Below are 19,409 nucleotides of genomic sequence, written 5' to 3'. Positions count from 1 at the left end.
TAAACCACAAGATCCATGTTTTCATTGTGGTAGTTTATGGCATTCTATTTATACTTGCAAAGAATATCATAGTTTGTATTATGATTATTATCAATTGAAACCTTCTTTAAAGGTTAATAAAAACTCTGCAAGTACAAACTCTGTTTCTAGTACAAACTCTGTTGCAAAGTCTGTTAGCTCAAACTCTGATAATAATACCGCTGCAAAAGCTAACAAACTTAATAAGGCCAAGGGATCCAAGCAAGTCTGGGTCCTTAAAACTAACAATTAGTGGTCTTTGTGATTGCAGGGCAACAGGAAGAACATTCTAGTCTTGGACAGTGGATGTTCAGGACACATGACTGGAAATAAAGCCCTGCTATCAGAGTTTGTGGAGAAGGCTGGCCCAAGTGTTTCTTATGGAGATGGCAACATAGGAAGGACTCTGGGATATGGCAACATCAATCTTGGAAATGTCATCATATCAAATGTAGCTCTTGTTCAAGGGCTGAAACACAATTTACTCTCTGTCAGTCAGATCTGTGACAGAGGATATCATGTTGATTTCTATGAAGAACACAGTGAGATAGTAAGCAAATCAACAGGCAAAGTGGCAGTAACTGCTCACAGACATGGGAATATTTATGAAATCCACTTGCCTACAAACTCTGAAGGAAAAGCAATTTGCTTGTCTACAAGGATCTCTGCAGAAGAAAGTTGGAAATGGCATAAGAAGCTCTCACACCTGAATTTCAACTCCATAAATGAGCTTATAAAGAAAAAGCTTGTGAGAGGACTCCCTGAATCACTACTTACATCTGATGGATTATGTGATTCATGTCAAAAAGCCAAGCAGAGAAAGACATCTTTCAAGAGTAAGACTGAATTCTCAATAAACAAACCATATCATCTTCTACATGTTGATCTATTTGGACCAGTCAATGTACCATCCATTGCAAGGAAGAAATATGCTCTTGTCATTGTTGATGAGTATACCAGATACACTTGGGTATATTTTCTTCACTCTAAAGATGAAACAGCCTTGCATCTGATGGATCATGTGAAACAACTGGATCATGGATCTGAAGACAAAGTGAAGATCATTAGAAGTGATAATGGAACTGAGTTCAGAAATTCAACAATGGAAGAGTTCTGCAAAGAAAGAGGTGTAGTGCAACAATTCTCTGCACCTGGTACACCACAGCAAAATGGTGTAGTTGAAAGGAAAAACAGGACTCTTATAGAAGCTGCCAGAACTATGCTTGATGAGGCTAAATTGCCTACTTATTTCTGGGCAGAAGCTGTTCAAACAGCTTGTTTCACTCAAAATGCAACCTTGATTAATAAGCATGGCAAGACCCCATATGAGATGGTGAAGAAAAAGAAGCCAAATCTGAAGTACTTTCACATATTTGGGTGCAAATGCTTTGTATTGAAGACTCATCCAGAACAGCTTACCAAGTTTGATTTAAAAGCTGATGAAGGCATTTTTGTAGGCTATCCTCTGACAACAAAGGCCTTCAGAGTCTATAATCTAAGAACCAAGGTGATCATGGAATCCATACATGTGTCATTTGATGACAAAAGAATTATGGGCTTAGCAGATATGGATGATCATGAAGAACTGCATTTTGAAAATGAAGAAACATTCTCTGATTCAACAATCTCTGATGAACAGTCAAACACTGACTGTGACCAAAATACAGCAAACTCTGGTGAAACATTACAAGTTCATAATGATGAAGCAATTGCTGAGGGGGAGCATCAGAATGTTCCAGACTCATCAGAGAATGCTGACTCAAACTCATCAGAGAATACTGATTCAAACTCTGATAGCACAAACTTAGAAGGAGCTACAGAGAATAATCAACAGAATCAGGAGAGCATGGATCAAGGGGGAGGATCCAATGATGAAAATGGTCAACTTCCACATGCAAGGAAGTGGACAAAATCTCACACACCTGATTTAATAATTGGCAATCCAGAAGCAGGTGTGCAAACAAGGACAGCTACAGCAAATGAGTGTTTACATCATTGCTTTCTGTCACAAACAGAACCTAAAAAGGTGGAGGAAGCTCTTCAAGATGCTGACTGGATACAAGCAATGTAAGAAGAGCTAAATGAGTTTGAGAGAAACAAAGTATGGACCCTAGTACCAAGACCTAAAGATAGATCCATAGTTGGTGCAAAATGGGTGTTCAGAAACAAAACTGACAGTGAGGGTGTCATTACAAGGAATAAAGCAAGGCTTGTGGCAAAAGGGTATTCACAACAGGAAGGTATTGATTATGATGAGACATTTGCTCCAGTTGCAAGATTGGAGGCAATCAGAATCTTTCTGGCCTATGCTGCTCACAAGAAATTCAAAGTATTTCAGATGGATGTCAAGAGTGCTTTTCTAAATGGAAAACTGGATGAAGAGGTATATGTTGAACAACCTCCAGGATTTGTGGATCCAAAACATCCAGACTATGTCTACAGGTTGGACAAAGCACTTTATGGACTAAAGCAGGCTCCAAGGGCATGGTATGAAACTCTGGCTCAATTTCTTCTTGAAAGTGGATTTACTAGAGGTACCATAGATAAAACCCTGTTTTATTTGAATCATGGTAATGATCTGCTTTTAGTTCAAATCTATGTTGATGACATTTTTTGGCTCCACTAATGCTAAACTCTGTCAAAGATTTGCCAAGCTCATGCAGTCTAGGTACCAAATGAGCATGATGGGGGAACTCAGCTATTTTCTAGGTTTACAAGTTAAACAGACTGAAGATGGGATTTTTATAAATCAAGCCAAGTATACCAGAAATCTTTTGAAGAAATTTGGTATGCAAGACAGTTCAGCTGCAACTACTCCTATGGCAACAGCAACCAAACTAGACAAAGATACTGGTGCATCAGTGGATATCACAAACTATAGAGGAATGATTGGATCTTTGCTTTATCTGACTGCAAGTAGACCAGACATTATGTATGCCACATGTCTATGTGCAAGATTTCAGGCAGATCCAAGAGAGCCTCATTCTATAGCAGTAAAGAGGATATTCAGATATCTCAAGGGTACCACATCATTGGGATTATGGTATCCTAGAGAATCAGATTTTAGTCTAATTGGATACTCTGATGCAGATTTTGCAGGTTGCAAAATTGACAGGAAAAGCACAAGTGGGAGTTGTCAATTTCTGGGTGGAAGACTTGTCTCTTGGTATAGCAAGAAACAAAAGTCAATCTCAACATCAACAGCAGAATCAGAGTATATAGCTGCAGGCAGCTGCTGTGCTCAAATTCTTTGGATGAAGAATCAACTGTTGGACTATGGGTTATCCTTTTCTAAAATTCCTATTTATTGTGATAACCAAAGTGCTATTGCTCTGACAGGAAACCCAGTTCAACATTCTCTGACAAAGCACATCAGCATAAGATACCATTTTATAAGGGAGCATGTGGAGGAAGGAACCATTGAACTTCACTTTGTTCCTACTGAACAGCAGCTAGCAGACATATTCACCAAACCACTCAGTGAAGCAACCTTTACCAGGCTGGTGAATGAGCTAGGAATGATATCAGGAACTGAGTAAACATACTGGTCAGATCTTTCCAATTTCAATTGTCAAATTACCATATGTATTGCTCACAAATTTGCCTTGACATACTCTGATTGATAAAATCTGATGACATTCTCTGATGATATACTCTGTGTGCTATACTCTGATGATATTCTCTGATCGTCATTCTCTGACGATATTCTCTGATGTTTGTAAACTCTGAATCTTGATTAATAATCTCATTTTTATTTCTCTGAGAAAACTAACCTGTGAAGATACTATGAAGCATGATATGAATTAGTAATCATGAATCTCAGTTCAGTTCTTTAATCTTAATCTCAATTTTGTGCTACTACTTTACACTATATGCATGTTGATATCATTGAGACTCTATTACTTCACATATCTTAATTATAAGTGAGACTGACTAATTTGCATTTTCTCTCAGAAAATTAGACAGTGATTACAAACTCTGATGCTCTATAAATACCCCTGCAAATAAGCATAGTACTCCTTTGAGATCTTAGATGTCTATATGACAGTGACTGGAAAGACCCAAACACTTACTGGTATTAAGTAATCTATGGTGACCAGTCACAATCTCTGATTACTGGAGAAATACTGTGGCAAAATAATATTTAAAGGTCGTGATTCATTTACACTGAAAAGCGTCCTGAAGAAAAAAAAAAAAAAAAAAAAAAAAAAAAAAAAAGAGGGGGTTGATTTATTTTATATGTTTCTCCATCAGAGTATATCTTTTGTCTATGTCTTGAGAGTTTAAATAAATTATTCTTGTCTACCTTATAATTACGAAATTGTGAAATTCTCTAGTCTCTGATTTAATATGTTAAATCACACACATTATGTCACAAGCACATTATTGAGCTATGGATTTTATGACAAACTCTGATTTATTGATGAATATTCTGAAAATTATGTCTTTATTCTGAGGTATTTAGAATTTATTTTCTTTGATTTAAATATCAGAGTTTAAAATTCGAGGGATTTAATCTTGATTTTCTAAATTCTTATACACTTTCAGGAGTTCAAATTTTCAGAGAATATGAAGGGAGTATTCCAAACGGGTGTATTGTTAGTGGGTTTACATCAAAAACATTTTAATAGGAGAACGTGTAATCAGCATTTATAACTGCACATGTTTTACTGCGCTCATGATTATTACTTTCTTTTGTCCATCCCACTAACTCCTATCCACCAGTTAAAATCTGACAGGTGTCCAAGTGAACAAAGAGCCATGCGTGTACAACTCAACAAAATCTGAAGGGTTTATCACATCAGATTTTAATTCTTATCATTCACTTATACACTTATTCAATTATACTCTTACACATACTCTCTCAACAAACTCTTGCTCTCTTCTCTCTGATATTCAAATTTTCTCACACACACTTCCTCAAACACCTTCTTTCTTAAACTCTGTTCTAATGGCCACTACAGCATTCATCTTTGCAGGTGTGGAATTCGTCACCAATAACCATGCTGCTATCCTAAACACTGCCGACGCTCCAAGGGATTATCATCCTATGCAGCAATTTCTGGCACAGAGTGCCATTGCTACCGCTCTCACAGCTCCTGCCAGACTCTCAGGAAGCCAGATCATAAACTTCTGGAGGACGGGTAAGTATGACAATGGTGGTGAAGATGGATCACCATCGATTGTGTTTTCATATGAAGGGGAGGAGTATTTTGTTACTCCAGCCACAGTCAGAACTGCTTTCAATCTGCCAGAGCTCGACACTGCTTATATCACAAATGGAGATGCAAATCTGAGAACAATGATGACTGATTTGGGCTACAGTGAATCGCTTGACAAATTGGGACAACTAAAGCGCCCAGGGCTCAGAAGAGAATGGAGTTTCTTTTTCGACTGCATCACCAGGGCTGTCACACCCCAACCAACACATGCACACGAATTGATATAATATGAACAAGTGACATAATATTAAATCCGGAATTTAAGATTACATAATTTAAATCCCAAAAGGATAACATTTAGTTAGTTACAAGTCCAAAAGAGTGAAATAAAGTCCCAAAAGATCTTATAAGTTCAGAGTGTGGATCAGCCCATCTAACTAGTACAAAACATAATAGCGAAAGCCGCTTATATCATATATGCTACCTTCGCCCTTAAACAATTCTCTGCGTAGCCAGTGGTCGATTTACGTGCTGTTTGCTTTGTGCGTACCATATTTGCTAGCTGTAAAAGGGGTTAAATACGGGAACATGAGCAAAGACGCTCAGCAAGTACTAACAGTCCTAAACACATGGCATCATAACAATATCAAAGGTGTCCGAAACAAATTCAAGAATAAATGATAAAGCATTCATTAAGGTTCATGATAATATGATGAATAGACATGGCAAAACACATGGATAATCATGGTATAGAAGTCATGGCATCATGGCAATATGGCAACATGTTATAATCATATCATTATCAAAATTCATTTTAGGACGCTACGGATTACAGCCGGTGATCAGCCGCGAAGTAATCCCGAACCGCGCTGGGTTCTCAAATATAATGGGATCCCTAGGCTATCTGTGAGCCTAATAATATGTGAAAAGGACTTGCGTCTAGTCCAAATCACTAAAGAAAACATTTTATAATTTATTGATTTATAACATGGATGCCGGAAAAGGTTCTATCTTGTTTATTAAAACATGGCAAAGGGAATCAAGTTCACTAACAATGTGTCAAACGCATATTGGACTTAAGGGGGTAAGTTCCAAAGTCAAAAGAAAGTCAATTCTATCAAGTGTTATTCGGTATTTATGAAGGTGTACGTGTCATGGTATTATTGGAAGTTTTATTAGGAAATCTATCGTTTATTGGTTTAAGTATAGGGCAATATGTGAAAAGAAAAGGTACTAATATGACCGGGAATTTATGTCAAGGTATTTGCGAATATAATAGGCATGGTGGTTATCGCAACTAAATATTCATAAGGATTTACGAGTCACGGGTGCACATATATTTGCAACAATTATAAAGTTAAGGATGTAGTAACTTGCCTTTGCAAGATTCTGAGATTATTCAATCTTGATGGTACGAGCTTTTCCTTTCGCCTCGGAACCTACACATTATATTAAACTCGTCACTAAATGGCACTTTAAGTCTAATTTACATTACACGCGCCTATTCTCTAGTTACGTATCTTAATACTCTATTATTAGCTAATTATCGCTTTAAGAGTCATTACACGTACTTAATTATAGGTATACATGCTCATTTATACATATGAAAGACAATTAACATAATCATGTATTCACATACTCCACATAGTCACATAATTCACATAGTCACATAATGGCATGGCATGATTTATTAACTATATATATTATATACTATATACTTAAACTCCTAAACACATAAGCAAGTAGCACATAAAGGCTTATTTCTAAACTTCTAAACTCCCCATACTGACCTTATCTTAATCCTAAAAGTTCTTGCAAAAACTCAGCCCTTATACCCTTGACAATCATGCAAGAGTTGCACTTACAACTCTCCAATGGCTCTCTAAGGTTGCTCTCGGTTACTTAGTGAAAATAAGATGCTCTAACTAGGGCCTTCACTCTAATTTACTCCTAATAGGTTACTAAGACTCTAAAATTACTTGTGCTATTGATACAATACAAAGGCCTCACACAAATTGGTTTAAAATGTTAAAAAGGGGCACAGTGAGGTTCTCTGTTGTAACCTCTCTGCACTACCTGCATCCTAACTGGAATAACTTAATGTGTACTAAGTGCATTCCTACCAAATCAATTCCCATGGATTCCCAACTCTTAAGGCTACCTATCAGACTTGGTTTCACTCCAAGGCCCCATCTGAAACTTTCCAGGTTATTACATAAAGTTGACACTGCTGAAAACTACCCTGTTTCCCAACTGCCTTGTGTTTACTGATTTAAAACTCTGTTTTATCACTAGGTTTTGGGTTCTAATGGTTTGTTAGGCTTCCTAAGGGTTCACTAAACTCAGTTAAGCCAAGGCCCCATGAAGGCCTCACTCATGACAAGGTGAAAACCTCACAAGAACACAGATTGTTCAATTCTGCCCTGTTTTGGGGTATCTACTGTTTTGAGTGTGTATACCTACCTAAATGCAGGGGCTTTGGTGATTTAAGACTACTGGAATCATAACAAAACTCACTCCCAACTCCTGGACACTTGGGACCAGCAAAACCCAACCAAATCAACACCAAAACTCCTAGTTTCTATGTGCAAGAATTCTGTCCAGTGCTAGTGTGTGCCTCCTTCCACCTTATCACCCATCTTAACACCATTCAACAACAACCAAGCCAACAACTCTAATCTATAATCTATATACCACTACTGTATAGCCTTATACAAGAAATTACAACACAAATCAAGCCTCAAAAATCACATTACCGAAGCCAAAAATCACAGCAGAGCAGAGCAGATTGGTTTTTAGCATTTCTAAGCATGATTTCGAACTCATAATCCATATAAAATCACATAATACATCAAAACTGAACATGACTAATCATGGCACATATTATACTAGCATTTTATGGAAAAAACCGAGGCATGCAATGATCAAAAACCAGTTTAAAAAGTGACAAAATCAGCATACACTTTATACTATGAAAATCATGACACGCACTTATAAACACTAACTTTCTTGGCAAGATCTTGACATGCAATGTTTAAAACTTTGTAAAACAATCTTGTAAAGACTAGAACTCAAAGAACCCATCAAGAAACATCTCGTTACATCAACAAAAATCATCCAAATCGATGGACTCCCTTCGGCTCCTTGGGAGTCATTGCCGAGGGCTTGAACCAAGGCTATGGCTTGACAAATGGGGTTGATACACTCCCTCAAGGCCACTCCTTGTCCAAGTATTTAAGCCACAATGAGTTCAACTCTAGGTCCATGAGAACCAAAGTCGAAAACTCTTGGCTTGATGACATGCAAGTACTCAAACTAACCTTAAATGGAAGCTTGTGACTAGGAGATGATTTTTCTCTCTTGGATGAGTTGCAAAATATGTGTGTATATGAGGTTATGAAGAGAAAATTTTAAGGGTTTGGGAGGGGGTTTCTACTCAGCTGAAATGAGAGAGAGGGAGGAGAGTTTGGTGGGTTTGATTTGGTGTGTAGTGTAGTGTAGAAAATGATGAAGTCTTGTGCTTTTGACTAGACTAGAAGTGAGTGGATTTGGGTAGTTACAATTCTATCCTTCTAGTGGCTTTAGGTGAGAATGCATGCAAGGTTTTAGTGGTAATTACAAGAGTCAAATGGTGTGAATAGTCGGTCATGCCCTTGGACTCTATTCTCTACCAAAATGCATGCAAGAGTACTAGTGTAATCTTATAATTATTAAAAGTATGAATAAAATGAATGGATTTTAATAAATAAACTACAATTCCATAAATCATCAAATTAATACTATAAATATTATGAGATTTTACAAGTTTAACAAAATCATGATCAAAAATTTTGGACAAAGAAATATTTTTAAAAGCATTTTCAAGTATTACATTCTAATATATAATCTATGTAATAAAAGAATTTACACACAATAATACACGTAATAATTCACAACGAAATGACTTCGCACTACAATTATATACGTATATCATATCACGTAATCGCTCGCATTACAATTTACCACTATTTACGATAATCTCTACTATTATTAAATCGCGTAGCCGCAACTATTAAATTAACACCGAATCGTGCAAGATAATTAATCGCGTAGCGAAATCTCTCGCATACGACTATTTATACACGAAATAGAATCTAATTATGCCATCAAGTCATGTATCAATCTCGATTATCACTAAATCGCGTAACAAGAAATCTTACTCGCGTACAAAATATATCGCATAAAAGTTATATTAGTGATACTTGCAATACCACATAACAAGAGAATATATATATACACTCTTTTCTAACGATTCCACATATCGACATAGTAACATAGATTATAAGTGTCGTGTTTATGAAAAGTTCAAAATTACCGGTTGTTACATCCTCTCCCCCTTATAGGATTCTGTCCTCAGAATCTAGGAGAATAATTGAGGATACCGATTCAGCATATCAGACTCTAGCTCCCAAGTGGCTTCTTCTACCCTTGGATTCCTCCACAACACTTTTACCAAGCTCACTGATTTCTTCCTAAGTTTTCTTTCTTGCCGATCTAGTATTTGTACGGGATGTTCTTCATATGATAAATCAGCTTGAATCTCCACTGGTTCACTTTCTATCACATGATTGGCGTCTGGATTATACTTCTTGAGTAATGAGACATGAAACACATTATGCACGTGCTGATATTGTGGTGGCAAGGCTAACTCGTAGGCAACTTTTCCAACTTGGTTCAAGACTTCAAAAGGTCCAATGTATCTTGGTGCTAGTTTTCCTTTCTTACCAAATCTGGTCAAACCCTTCCACGGTGATATTTTTAGCAATACAGCTTCCCCAATTTCAAACTTCACATCTTTTCGAGCGGGGTCCGCGTACTTCCTTTGTCTGTCTTGTGCAGCAATTAGTCTCTTCTTGATTACTGTGATGGTGTCCTTCATTTGTTGTACCAATTCAGGTCCTAAAACCTTCCCTTCTCCAACTTCATCCCAATTCGTCGGTGTTCTGCATTTCCGTCCATATAAAGCTTCGTATGGTGGCATGCCAATGCTGGAATGGTAACTATTATTGTATGAAAACTCCACAAGGGGTAAATGTTCGTCCCAACTTCCCGAAAAGTCAATGGCACAGCTTCGCAACATATCTTCAATGGTTTGGATTGTTCGTTCACTTTGGCCGTTAGTTTGTGGATGATATGCCGTGCTCATGTTCAAATTCGTCCCTAAATGTTCTTAAAATTGCCTCCAAAATCTCGAATTGAATCGTGGGTCCCGATCTGAAACTATTGATATAGGTACACCATGTCTTAACACGATTTCGCGTACATACATATGAACTAGTCTGTCTAAAGAAGACTTCTCGTTAATTGGAAGAAAATGTGCCGATTTCGTAAGACGGTCAACTATTACCCAAATTGCATCGTGTCCAGAACGCGTTCGAGGTAATCCTACTACAAAGTCCATGGCAATATTTTCCCACTTCCATTCTGGAATCTTCAATGGCTGAATCAAACCACTCGGTCTCTGATGTTCGGCTTTTACCCTTTGGCATGTATCACATTTTGAAGTCCATTCTGCAATTTCTCTTTTCATGTTCGGCCACCAGAAACTCTTCTTTAAGTCTTGGTACATCTTGGTGCTTCCCGGGTGAATCGAAAATCTAGAGTTGTGTGCTTCTCGCAAAATATCATTCTTCAATTCAGTCACATTCGGAATCCAAATCCTTGATGAAAATCTTAACACACCTTGCTCATCTTTCTGTGTACAAATTTCTTCTCCCGTCAACTGATTATCTTCTCGAGTCATCACTTCGTCTTGATATTTCTTTATCTTTTCTAACAGAGTTGGTTTAAAGGTAATGGCATAACACATTTCTTCCGCCCCTCCAAGTTCACAAAACTCCAATTGCAACTTCTCAATTTCATTTGACAACTCCCTTGGCATTGAAATCACGTTTAACTTCTCTTTTCTACTTAATGCGTCTGCTACCACGTTGGCCTTCCCGGGATGATATTGTATCGAACAATCATAGTCTTTGATCAACTCCAACCATCGGCGCTGTCTCATATTTAGCTTTTTTTGAGTGAAAAGGTACTTCAGGTTCTTATGATCCGTATATATCTCACATTTCTCCCCGTATAAGTAGTGTCTCCACAATTTCAAAGCAAAAACTATCGCAGCCAATTCTGAATCATGAGTTGGGTACTTCTGTTCATGTGGCTTAAGTTGTCTCGAAGCGTACGCTATTACTTTTCCATGTTGCATCAACACGCATCCAAATCCTTTGTAAGAGGCGTCACTGTATATCACAAAATCTCCCTTGTCATCGGGTAATGCTAAAACCGGTGCAGTTACTAATCTTTGCTTCAATTCCTGAAAACTATTTTCACACTTCTCCGTCCATTCAAATTTCTCATTCTTCCTTGTTAATTTGGTCAATGGTACGGCAATCTTCGAAAAATCCTTCACAAACCTTCGGTAATATCCTGATAATCCCATGAAACTCCTTACTTCTGTTGGCGTCTTTGGTCTCTCCCAATTCATCACAGCCTCAATCTTTTCGGGGTCCACTCTAATCCCTTCACTTCCAACAATATGTCCGAGAAATCTTACTTCCGTCAACCAAAACTCACATTTCGAGAATTTGGCATACAATCTCTCCTTTCGCAACACTTCCAACACTATTCTTAGATGTTCTTCGTGATCAGCTTTCGTCTTTGAATACACCAAAATATCATCGATGAAAACTATGACGAATTTGTCTAAATATTCCTTGAATACCCGATTCATTAAGTCCATGAAAGCAGCCGGTGCGTTCGTCAATCCAAAAGCCATAACAAGGAATTCGTAATGTCCGTATCGTGTTCGAAAAGCTGTCTTCGGTATGTCTTCAGCCTTAATCTTCAATTGGTGGTATCCCGACCGTAGATCAATTTTCGAAAAACAAGAAGCTCCCTTGAGTTGGTCAAACAGATCATCAATTCTAGGCAAAGGGTACCTATTCTTAATCGTCAATTTGTTCAATTCTCGATAATCTATACAAAGTCTCATACTCCCGTCTTTCTTCTTCACAAACAAGACCGGTGCGCCCCAAGGTGAAACACTTGGCCGTATAAATCCCTTGTCTAATAGTTCTTGTATTTGCTTCGCCAATTCCTTCATCTCTGACGGAGCCATTCTATAAGGAGCCTTCGAAACAGGTTCGGTGCCGGGTGCAAGTTCTACTGTAAACTCGATTTGTCGATCCGGGGGTAAGCCAGGAAGTTCTTCGGGAAACACATCTATAAAATCTCTTACTACTGGAATGTCTTCAGGGCTAGAAACTTCTTTACTCTTATCAATTACATATGCCAAATACGCCTCGCATCCCTTCCGAATCATCTTCTTTGCTTGCATCGAAGTAAGAAATCCTTGAGTTTGCCTTTGACCCTTAAATGTTACCTTCTTGCCTTGTGGTGAACTCAATACTACCGTTTTGTTCTTGCAATCTATTTGAGCATTAAAGCTTGTCAACCAATCCATCCCTAATATCACGTCGAATTCGCCTAACTGGAAAGGAATAAGACTCGCAGGAAAAACGTGTCCGGCTATCACTATTGTACAATGGGGGCACACATGTTCTACAGATATTCTATCTTGATTAGCTAAGACAACAGATAGGGGTTCATGCATCAATTGGGTTTCACAATTCCACTTATCAACAAAAGACTTCGAAATAAAGGACCTTGTAGCTCCCGAGTCAATCAATACTTTAGCACTAGCAGCGTTCACAGAAAGCGTACCTGAAACTACATCAGAACTTTGAATTGCATCCTTTACATTCATGTTGAAAGTCCTTGCTTGTGCCGGATAAGTCAAAGCTGGATGAGATGAGGATGATGCCATTTGAGGTTGATTGAAAGGCATTGGAAATGATGGTGCTGGCATAGGAGTTGCTTGATTCATCGGATATGGCATAGCAGTCATTTGTAGCAACTGATTGTTAACCGCTCCTTTGCATTCCTTCGACACATGTCCCACTTTACCACACTTGTAGCACGTGACGTTGGCCTTCTGATTCTTACATTCATGAGCATAGTGGCCTTTTGCGTGACACTTGAAACAAACTACATTCGCCTTGTTGCAAATCCCCGTATGCTTCTTATTACAAACTTTACACTCCGGAATTGATCCTTGCGGGGGTTTCTATCCACTCGATTGAGATCTGTTTTCTTGTGACTTGTTCCCAAATTCTCTCTTCTTGAAGTTTCCGGGTCCACTTTGAAGTTTAAACCTTTGATTAACTTTTTGATTCTGGCCCTTGTAACTTGTGCCTTCTTCTCCCGATTCAAATCTTCTCTTTTTGTTGCCTTTCTCCTTCTGATTCTGCTCACTTTCGCCTTCAATTACCATTGCTTTTTGAACTACTTCAGCATAAGTAGTCAATTCAAAAGCTGCCACCCGACTTCTCAACCACGGCTTTAGTCCTTGTTGAAATCTCTTCGCTCTCTTCTCTTCAGAATCAACATACTCTCCCATAAATCTAGATAGTTCAGTGAACTTCTTCTCATACTCCCCAACTGTCATATTATCTTGTTTTAATTCAAAGAACTTCATCTCCATTTGTGTTTGCATATAGCGAGGAAAGTACTTATCCAAAAACATTCTCTTAAATCTGTCCCAAGTAATAATTCCTTCGGGTTCTAAAGCTTTTGCTGTTTCGCACCAATAGTTCGATTCTCCTTTAAGAAAATAAGCAGCATACTCCACCTTCTGATTATCTCCAACATTTGTCAAGGCAAAAGCCTTCTCCATCTCTTTTAACCAAGCATGAGCTGCAACCGGATCTTGAGTTCCTTTGAATTCCGGGGGTTTTACGGATTGGAAGGTTTTGAAAGTGGTGACATTTCCTGGAGGTGGTTGTGGTGGTTGCATTTGTTGAAGAAGTTGTTGTTGTTGGGCAATAGTGGCTGTTTGTTGGCGTACCAATTCTAGAAGTTGTGCTATGTCAAGGTTCTGGTTCGCGTTTCGGTTTCCTTCTTCATTCTCTCGGTTATTAGTGGGTCTTCCTCGAGCTCTTTTAGGTGCCATATTCTGAAATAAGAGTTATACAATTTTAAATGATACGAGGTTACGGGATTATTCACAATTATCATGGTATGCAGTTCGATATAATCAATAGGAATGATGCATGGTTATAAGCAATTTAAAGGGCAATATAGGAATCGAGGAAAGTGCATTACTGAATTAAAACATGGTTCGAAACTGAAAGGTACGAATGTCAAAGTACGAAATACGAGTACAGATCCGAATCAAAATAGTACGAAAGTCTAGAAATGGAAATAAACAACATAGTGATAAAAGGAACAGCCTAAGCAACTAAAGGTCACGTCCTCTAGTCCTCGTCCACCTCCTCACGGGTCCTAGGGATGTTAGGGGTCGTGTCCTCACGCAGCATCTTGACCATGCTCCTAAGTTCATCCGCTATCATCTGCACAGTGAGCTGGCTGGACCGGTCACGGTGTACTGGCATCTTCTCCAACCTGGATGTGGCCACCTGGATCAATGACTCAAGCCTAGAGATGGTCTTCTCCTTAGGTCCGTCACCCATGATATGATCACTCGAATAGACTTCCTCGATGCGCTCCATGAGCCTGTCATACTTCCCTTGGATAGTGTCGAGCTCCAACCTCAAGTCAGCATAGACAGAAAAGGGAATAGGTTCAGGCGGCGGGACCGAAGATGAGTGCGCACGTTGCTGTCAATAATATATATATATATATATACAAAAGGGTTAGATACGATTAAATCGAACGACGCATAATAATACTCCCGATATATATATATATATAATATACTTATACACCCTATGATCCTAATTGGGCTGTCCAGGGACTCTAAACCTAGGCTCTGATGCCAAAAATGTCACACCCCAACCAACACATGCACACGAATTGATATAATATGAACAAGTGACATAATATTAAATCCGGAATTTAAGATTACATAATTTAAATCCCAAAAGGATAACATTTAGTTAGTTACAAGTCCAAAAGAGTGAAATAAAGTCCCAAAAGATCTTATAAGTTCAGAGTGTGGATCAGCCCATCTAACTAGTACAAAACATAATAGCGAAAGCCGCTTATATCATATATGCTACCTTCGCCCTTAAACAATTCTCTGCGTAGCCAGTGGTCGATTTACGTGCTGTTTGCTTTGTGCGTACCATATTTGCTAGCTGTAAAAGGGGTTAAATACGGGAACATGAGCAAAGACGCTCAGCAAGTACTAACAGTCCTAAACACATGGCATCATAACAATATCAAAGGTGTCCGAAACAAATTCAAGAATAAATGATAAAGCATTCATTAAGGTTCATGATAATATGATGAATAGACATGGCAAAACACATGGATAATCATGGTATAGAAGTCATGGCATCATGGCAATATGGCAACATGTTATAATCATATCATTATCAAAATTCATTTTAGGACGCTACGGATTACAGCCGGTGATCAGCCGCGAAGTAATCCCGAACCGCGCTGGGTTCTCAAATATAATGGGATCCCTAGGCTATCTGTGAGCCTAATAATATGTGAAAAGGACTTGCGTCTAGTCCAAATCACTAAAGAAAACATTTTATAATTTATTGATTTATAACATGGATGCCGGAAAAGGTTCTATCTTGTTTATTAAAACATGGCAAAGGGAATCAAGTTCACTAACAATGTGTCAAACGCATATTGGACTTAAGGGGGTAAGTTCCAAAGTCAAAAGAAAGTCAATTCTATCAAGTGTTATTCGGTATTTATGAAGGTGTACGTGTCATGGTATTATTGGAAGTTTTATTAGGAAATCTATCGTTTATTGGTTTAAGTATAGGGCAATATGTGAAAAGAAAAGGTACTAATATGACCGGGAATTTATGTCAAGGTATTTGCGAATATAATAGGCATGGTGGTTATCGCAACTAAATATTCATAAGGATTTACGAGTCACGGGTGCACATATATTTGCAACAATTATAAAGTTAAGGATGTAGTAACTTGCCTTTGCAAGATTCTGAGATTATTCAATCTTGATGGTACGAGCTTTTCCTTTCGCCTCGGAACCTACACATTATATTAAACTCGTCACTAAATGGCACTTTAAGTCTAATTTACATTACACGCGCCTATTCTCTAGTTACGTATCTTAATACTCTATTATTAGCTAATTATCGCTTTAAGAGTCATTACACGTACTTAATTATAGGTATACATGCTCATTTATACATATGAAAGACAATTAACATAATCATGTATTCACATACTCCACATAGTCACATAATTCACATAGTCACATAATGGCATGGCATGATTTATTAACTATATATATTATATACTATATACTTAAACTCCTAAACACATAAGCAAGTAGCACATAAAGGCTTATTTCTAAACTTCTAAACTCCCCATACTGACCTTATCTTAATCCTAAAAGTTCTTGCAAAAACTCAGCCCTTATACCCTTGACAATCATGCAAGAGTTGCACTTACAACTCTCCAATGGCTCTCTAAGGTTGCTCTCGGTTACTTAGTGAAAATAAGATGCTCTAACTAGGGCCTTCACTCTAATTTACTCCTAATAGGTTACTAAGACTCTAAAATTACTTGTGCTATTGATACAATACAAAGGCCTCACACAAATTGGTTTAAAATGTTAAAAAGGGGCACAGTGAGGTTCTCTGTTGTAACCTCTCTGCACTACCTGCATCCTAACTGGAATAACTTAATGTGTACTAAGTGCATTCCTACCAAATCAATTCCCATGGATTCCCAACTCTTAAGGCTACCTATCAGACTTGGTTTCACTCCAAGGCCCCATCTGAAACTTTCCAGGTTATTACATAAAGTTGACACTGCTGAAAACTACCCTGTTTCCCAACTGCCTTGTGTTTACTGATTTAAAACTCTGTTTTATCACTAGGTTTTGGGTTCTAATGGTTTGTTAGGCTTCCTAAGGGTTCACTAAACTCAGTTAAGCCAAGGCCCCATGAAGGCCTCACTCATGACAAGGTGAAAACCTCACAAGAACACAGATTGTTCAATTCTGCCCTGTTTTGGGGTATCTACTGTTTTGAGTGTGTATACCTACCTAAATGCAGGGGCTTTGGTGATTTAAGACTACTGGAATCATAACAAAACTCACTCCCAACTCCTGGACACTTGGGACCAGCAAAACCCAACCAAATCAACACCAAAACTCCTAGTTTCTATGTGCAAGAATTCTGTCCAGTGCTAGTGTGTGCCTCCTTCCACCTTATCACCCATCTTAACACCATTCAACAACAACCAAGCCAACAACTCTAATCTATAATCTATATACCACTACTGTATAGCCTTATACAAGAAATTACAACACAAATCAAGCCTCAAAAATCACATTACCGAAGCCAAAAATCACAGCAGAGCAGAGCAGATTGGTTTTTAGCATTTCTAAGCATGATTTCGAACTCATAATCCATATAAAATCACATAATACATCAAAACTGAACATGACTAATCATGGCACATATTATACTAGCATTTTATGGAAAAAACCGAGGCATGCAATGATCAAAAACCAGTTTAAAAAGTGACAAAATCAGCATACACTTTATACTATGAAAATCATGACATGCACTTATAAACACTAACTTTCTTGGCAAGATCTTGACATGCAATGTTTAAAACTTTGTAAAACAATCTTGTAAAGACTAGAACTCAAAGAACCCATCAAGAAACATCTCGTTACATCAACAAAAATCATCCAAATCGATGGACTCCCTTCGGCTCCTTGGGAGTCATTGCCGAGGGCTTGAACCAAGGCTATGGCTTGACAAATGGGGTTGATACACTCCCTCAAGGCCACTCCTTGTCCAAGTATTTAAGCCACAATGAGTTCAACTCTAGGTCCATGAGAACCAAAGTCGAAAACTCTTGGCTTGATGACATGCAAGTACTCAAACTAACCTTAAATGGAAGCTTGTGACTAGGAGATGATTTTTCTCTCTTGGATGAGTTGCAAAATATGTGTGTATATGAGGTTATGAAGAGAAAATTTTAAGGGTTTGGGAGGGGGTTTCTACTCAGCTGAAATGAGAGAGAGGGAGGAGAGTTTGGTGGGTTTGATTTGGTGTGTAGTGTAGTGTAGAAAATGATGAAGTCTTGTGCTTTTGACTAGACTAGAAGTGAGTGGATTTGGGTAGTTACAATTCTATCCTTCTAGTGGCTTTAGGTGAGAATGCATGCAAGGTTTTAGTGGTAATTACAAGAGTCAAATGGTGTGAATAGTCGGTCATGCCCTTGGACTCTATTCTCTACCAAAATGCATGCAAGAGTACTAGTGTAATCTTATAATTATTAAAAGTATGAATAAAATGAATGGATTTTAATAAATAAACTACAATTCCATAAATCATCAAATTAATACTATAAATATTATGAGATTTTACAAGTTTAACAAAATCATGATCAAAAATTTTGGACAAAGAAATATTTTTAAAAGCATTTTCAAGTATTACATTCTAATATATAATCTATGTAATAAAAGAATTTACACACAATAATACACGTAATAATTCACAACGAAATGACTTCGCACTACAATTATATACGTATATCATATCACGTAATCGCTCGCATTACAATTTACCACTATTTACGATAATCTCTACTATTATTAAATCGCGTAGCCGCAACTATTAAATTAACACCGAATCGTGCAAGATAATTAATCGCGTAGCGAAATCTCTCGCATACGACTATTTATACACGAAATAGAATCTAATTATGCCATCAAGTCATGTATCAATCTCGATTATCACTAAATCGCGTAACAAGAAATCTTACTCGCGTACAAAATATATCGCATAAAAGTTATATTAGTGATACTTGCAATACCACATAACAAGAGAATATATATATACACTCTTTTCTAACGATTCCACATATCGACATAGTAACATAGATTATAAGTGTCGTGTTTATGAAAAGTTCAAAATTACCGGTTGTTACAAGGGCATTTCAAAAGAAGTCTACAAACTGGGATGCCATTCCAATGGACATGCTGCAGATTGGGTATTCTCTGATCTACTCTACTAATTTTGATTTTGGTAGATTAGTTCTTAGAAATATTGGTGAGAGAATGCATGAGAATAGAAAAGTCATATATTTCTCAAGATTCTGTCAATTATTGTTTAATGCTACTGTTGGTGAGGTAGATTTTAATGTTGATGATGAGATCAAGCC

The 19,409-nt window shown here is 37.7% G+C and overlaps 1 protein-coding gene across 1 annotated transcript; it reads right to left on the bottom strand.

Moving 5' to 3' along the window:
- Positions 1-13,341: 13,341 nt before the first annotated feature.
- Positions 13,342-14,785, bottom strand: LOC135152375 (uncharacterized). Its single transcript, XM_064092525.1, has 2 exons — positions 14,546-14,785; positions 13,342-14,229 (listed from the first exon to the last, which is right to left on the bottom strand). Exons 1-2 carry the CDS (start codon positions 14,783-14,785, stop codon positions 13,342-13,344), a joined length of 1,128 nt encoding a protein of 375 aa, XP_063948595.1.
- Positions 14,786-19,409: the final 4,624 nt, after the last annotated feature.

Source organism: Daucus carota, chromosome 1, assembly GCF_001625215.2.
Source record: "Daucus carota subsp. sativus chromosome 1, DH1 v3.0, whole genome shotgun sequence".
NCBI classification, from domain to species: Eukaryota; Viridiplantae; Streptophyta; class Magnoliopsida; order Apiales; family Apiaceae; genus Daucus; species Daucus carota.
This window is presented reverse-complemented; position numbering and strand designations above follow the sequence as displayed.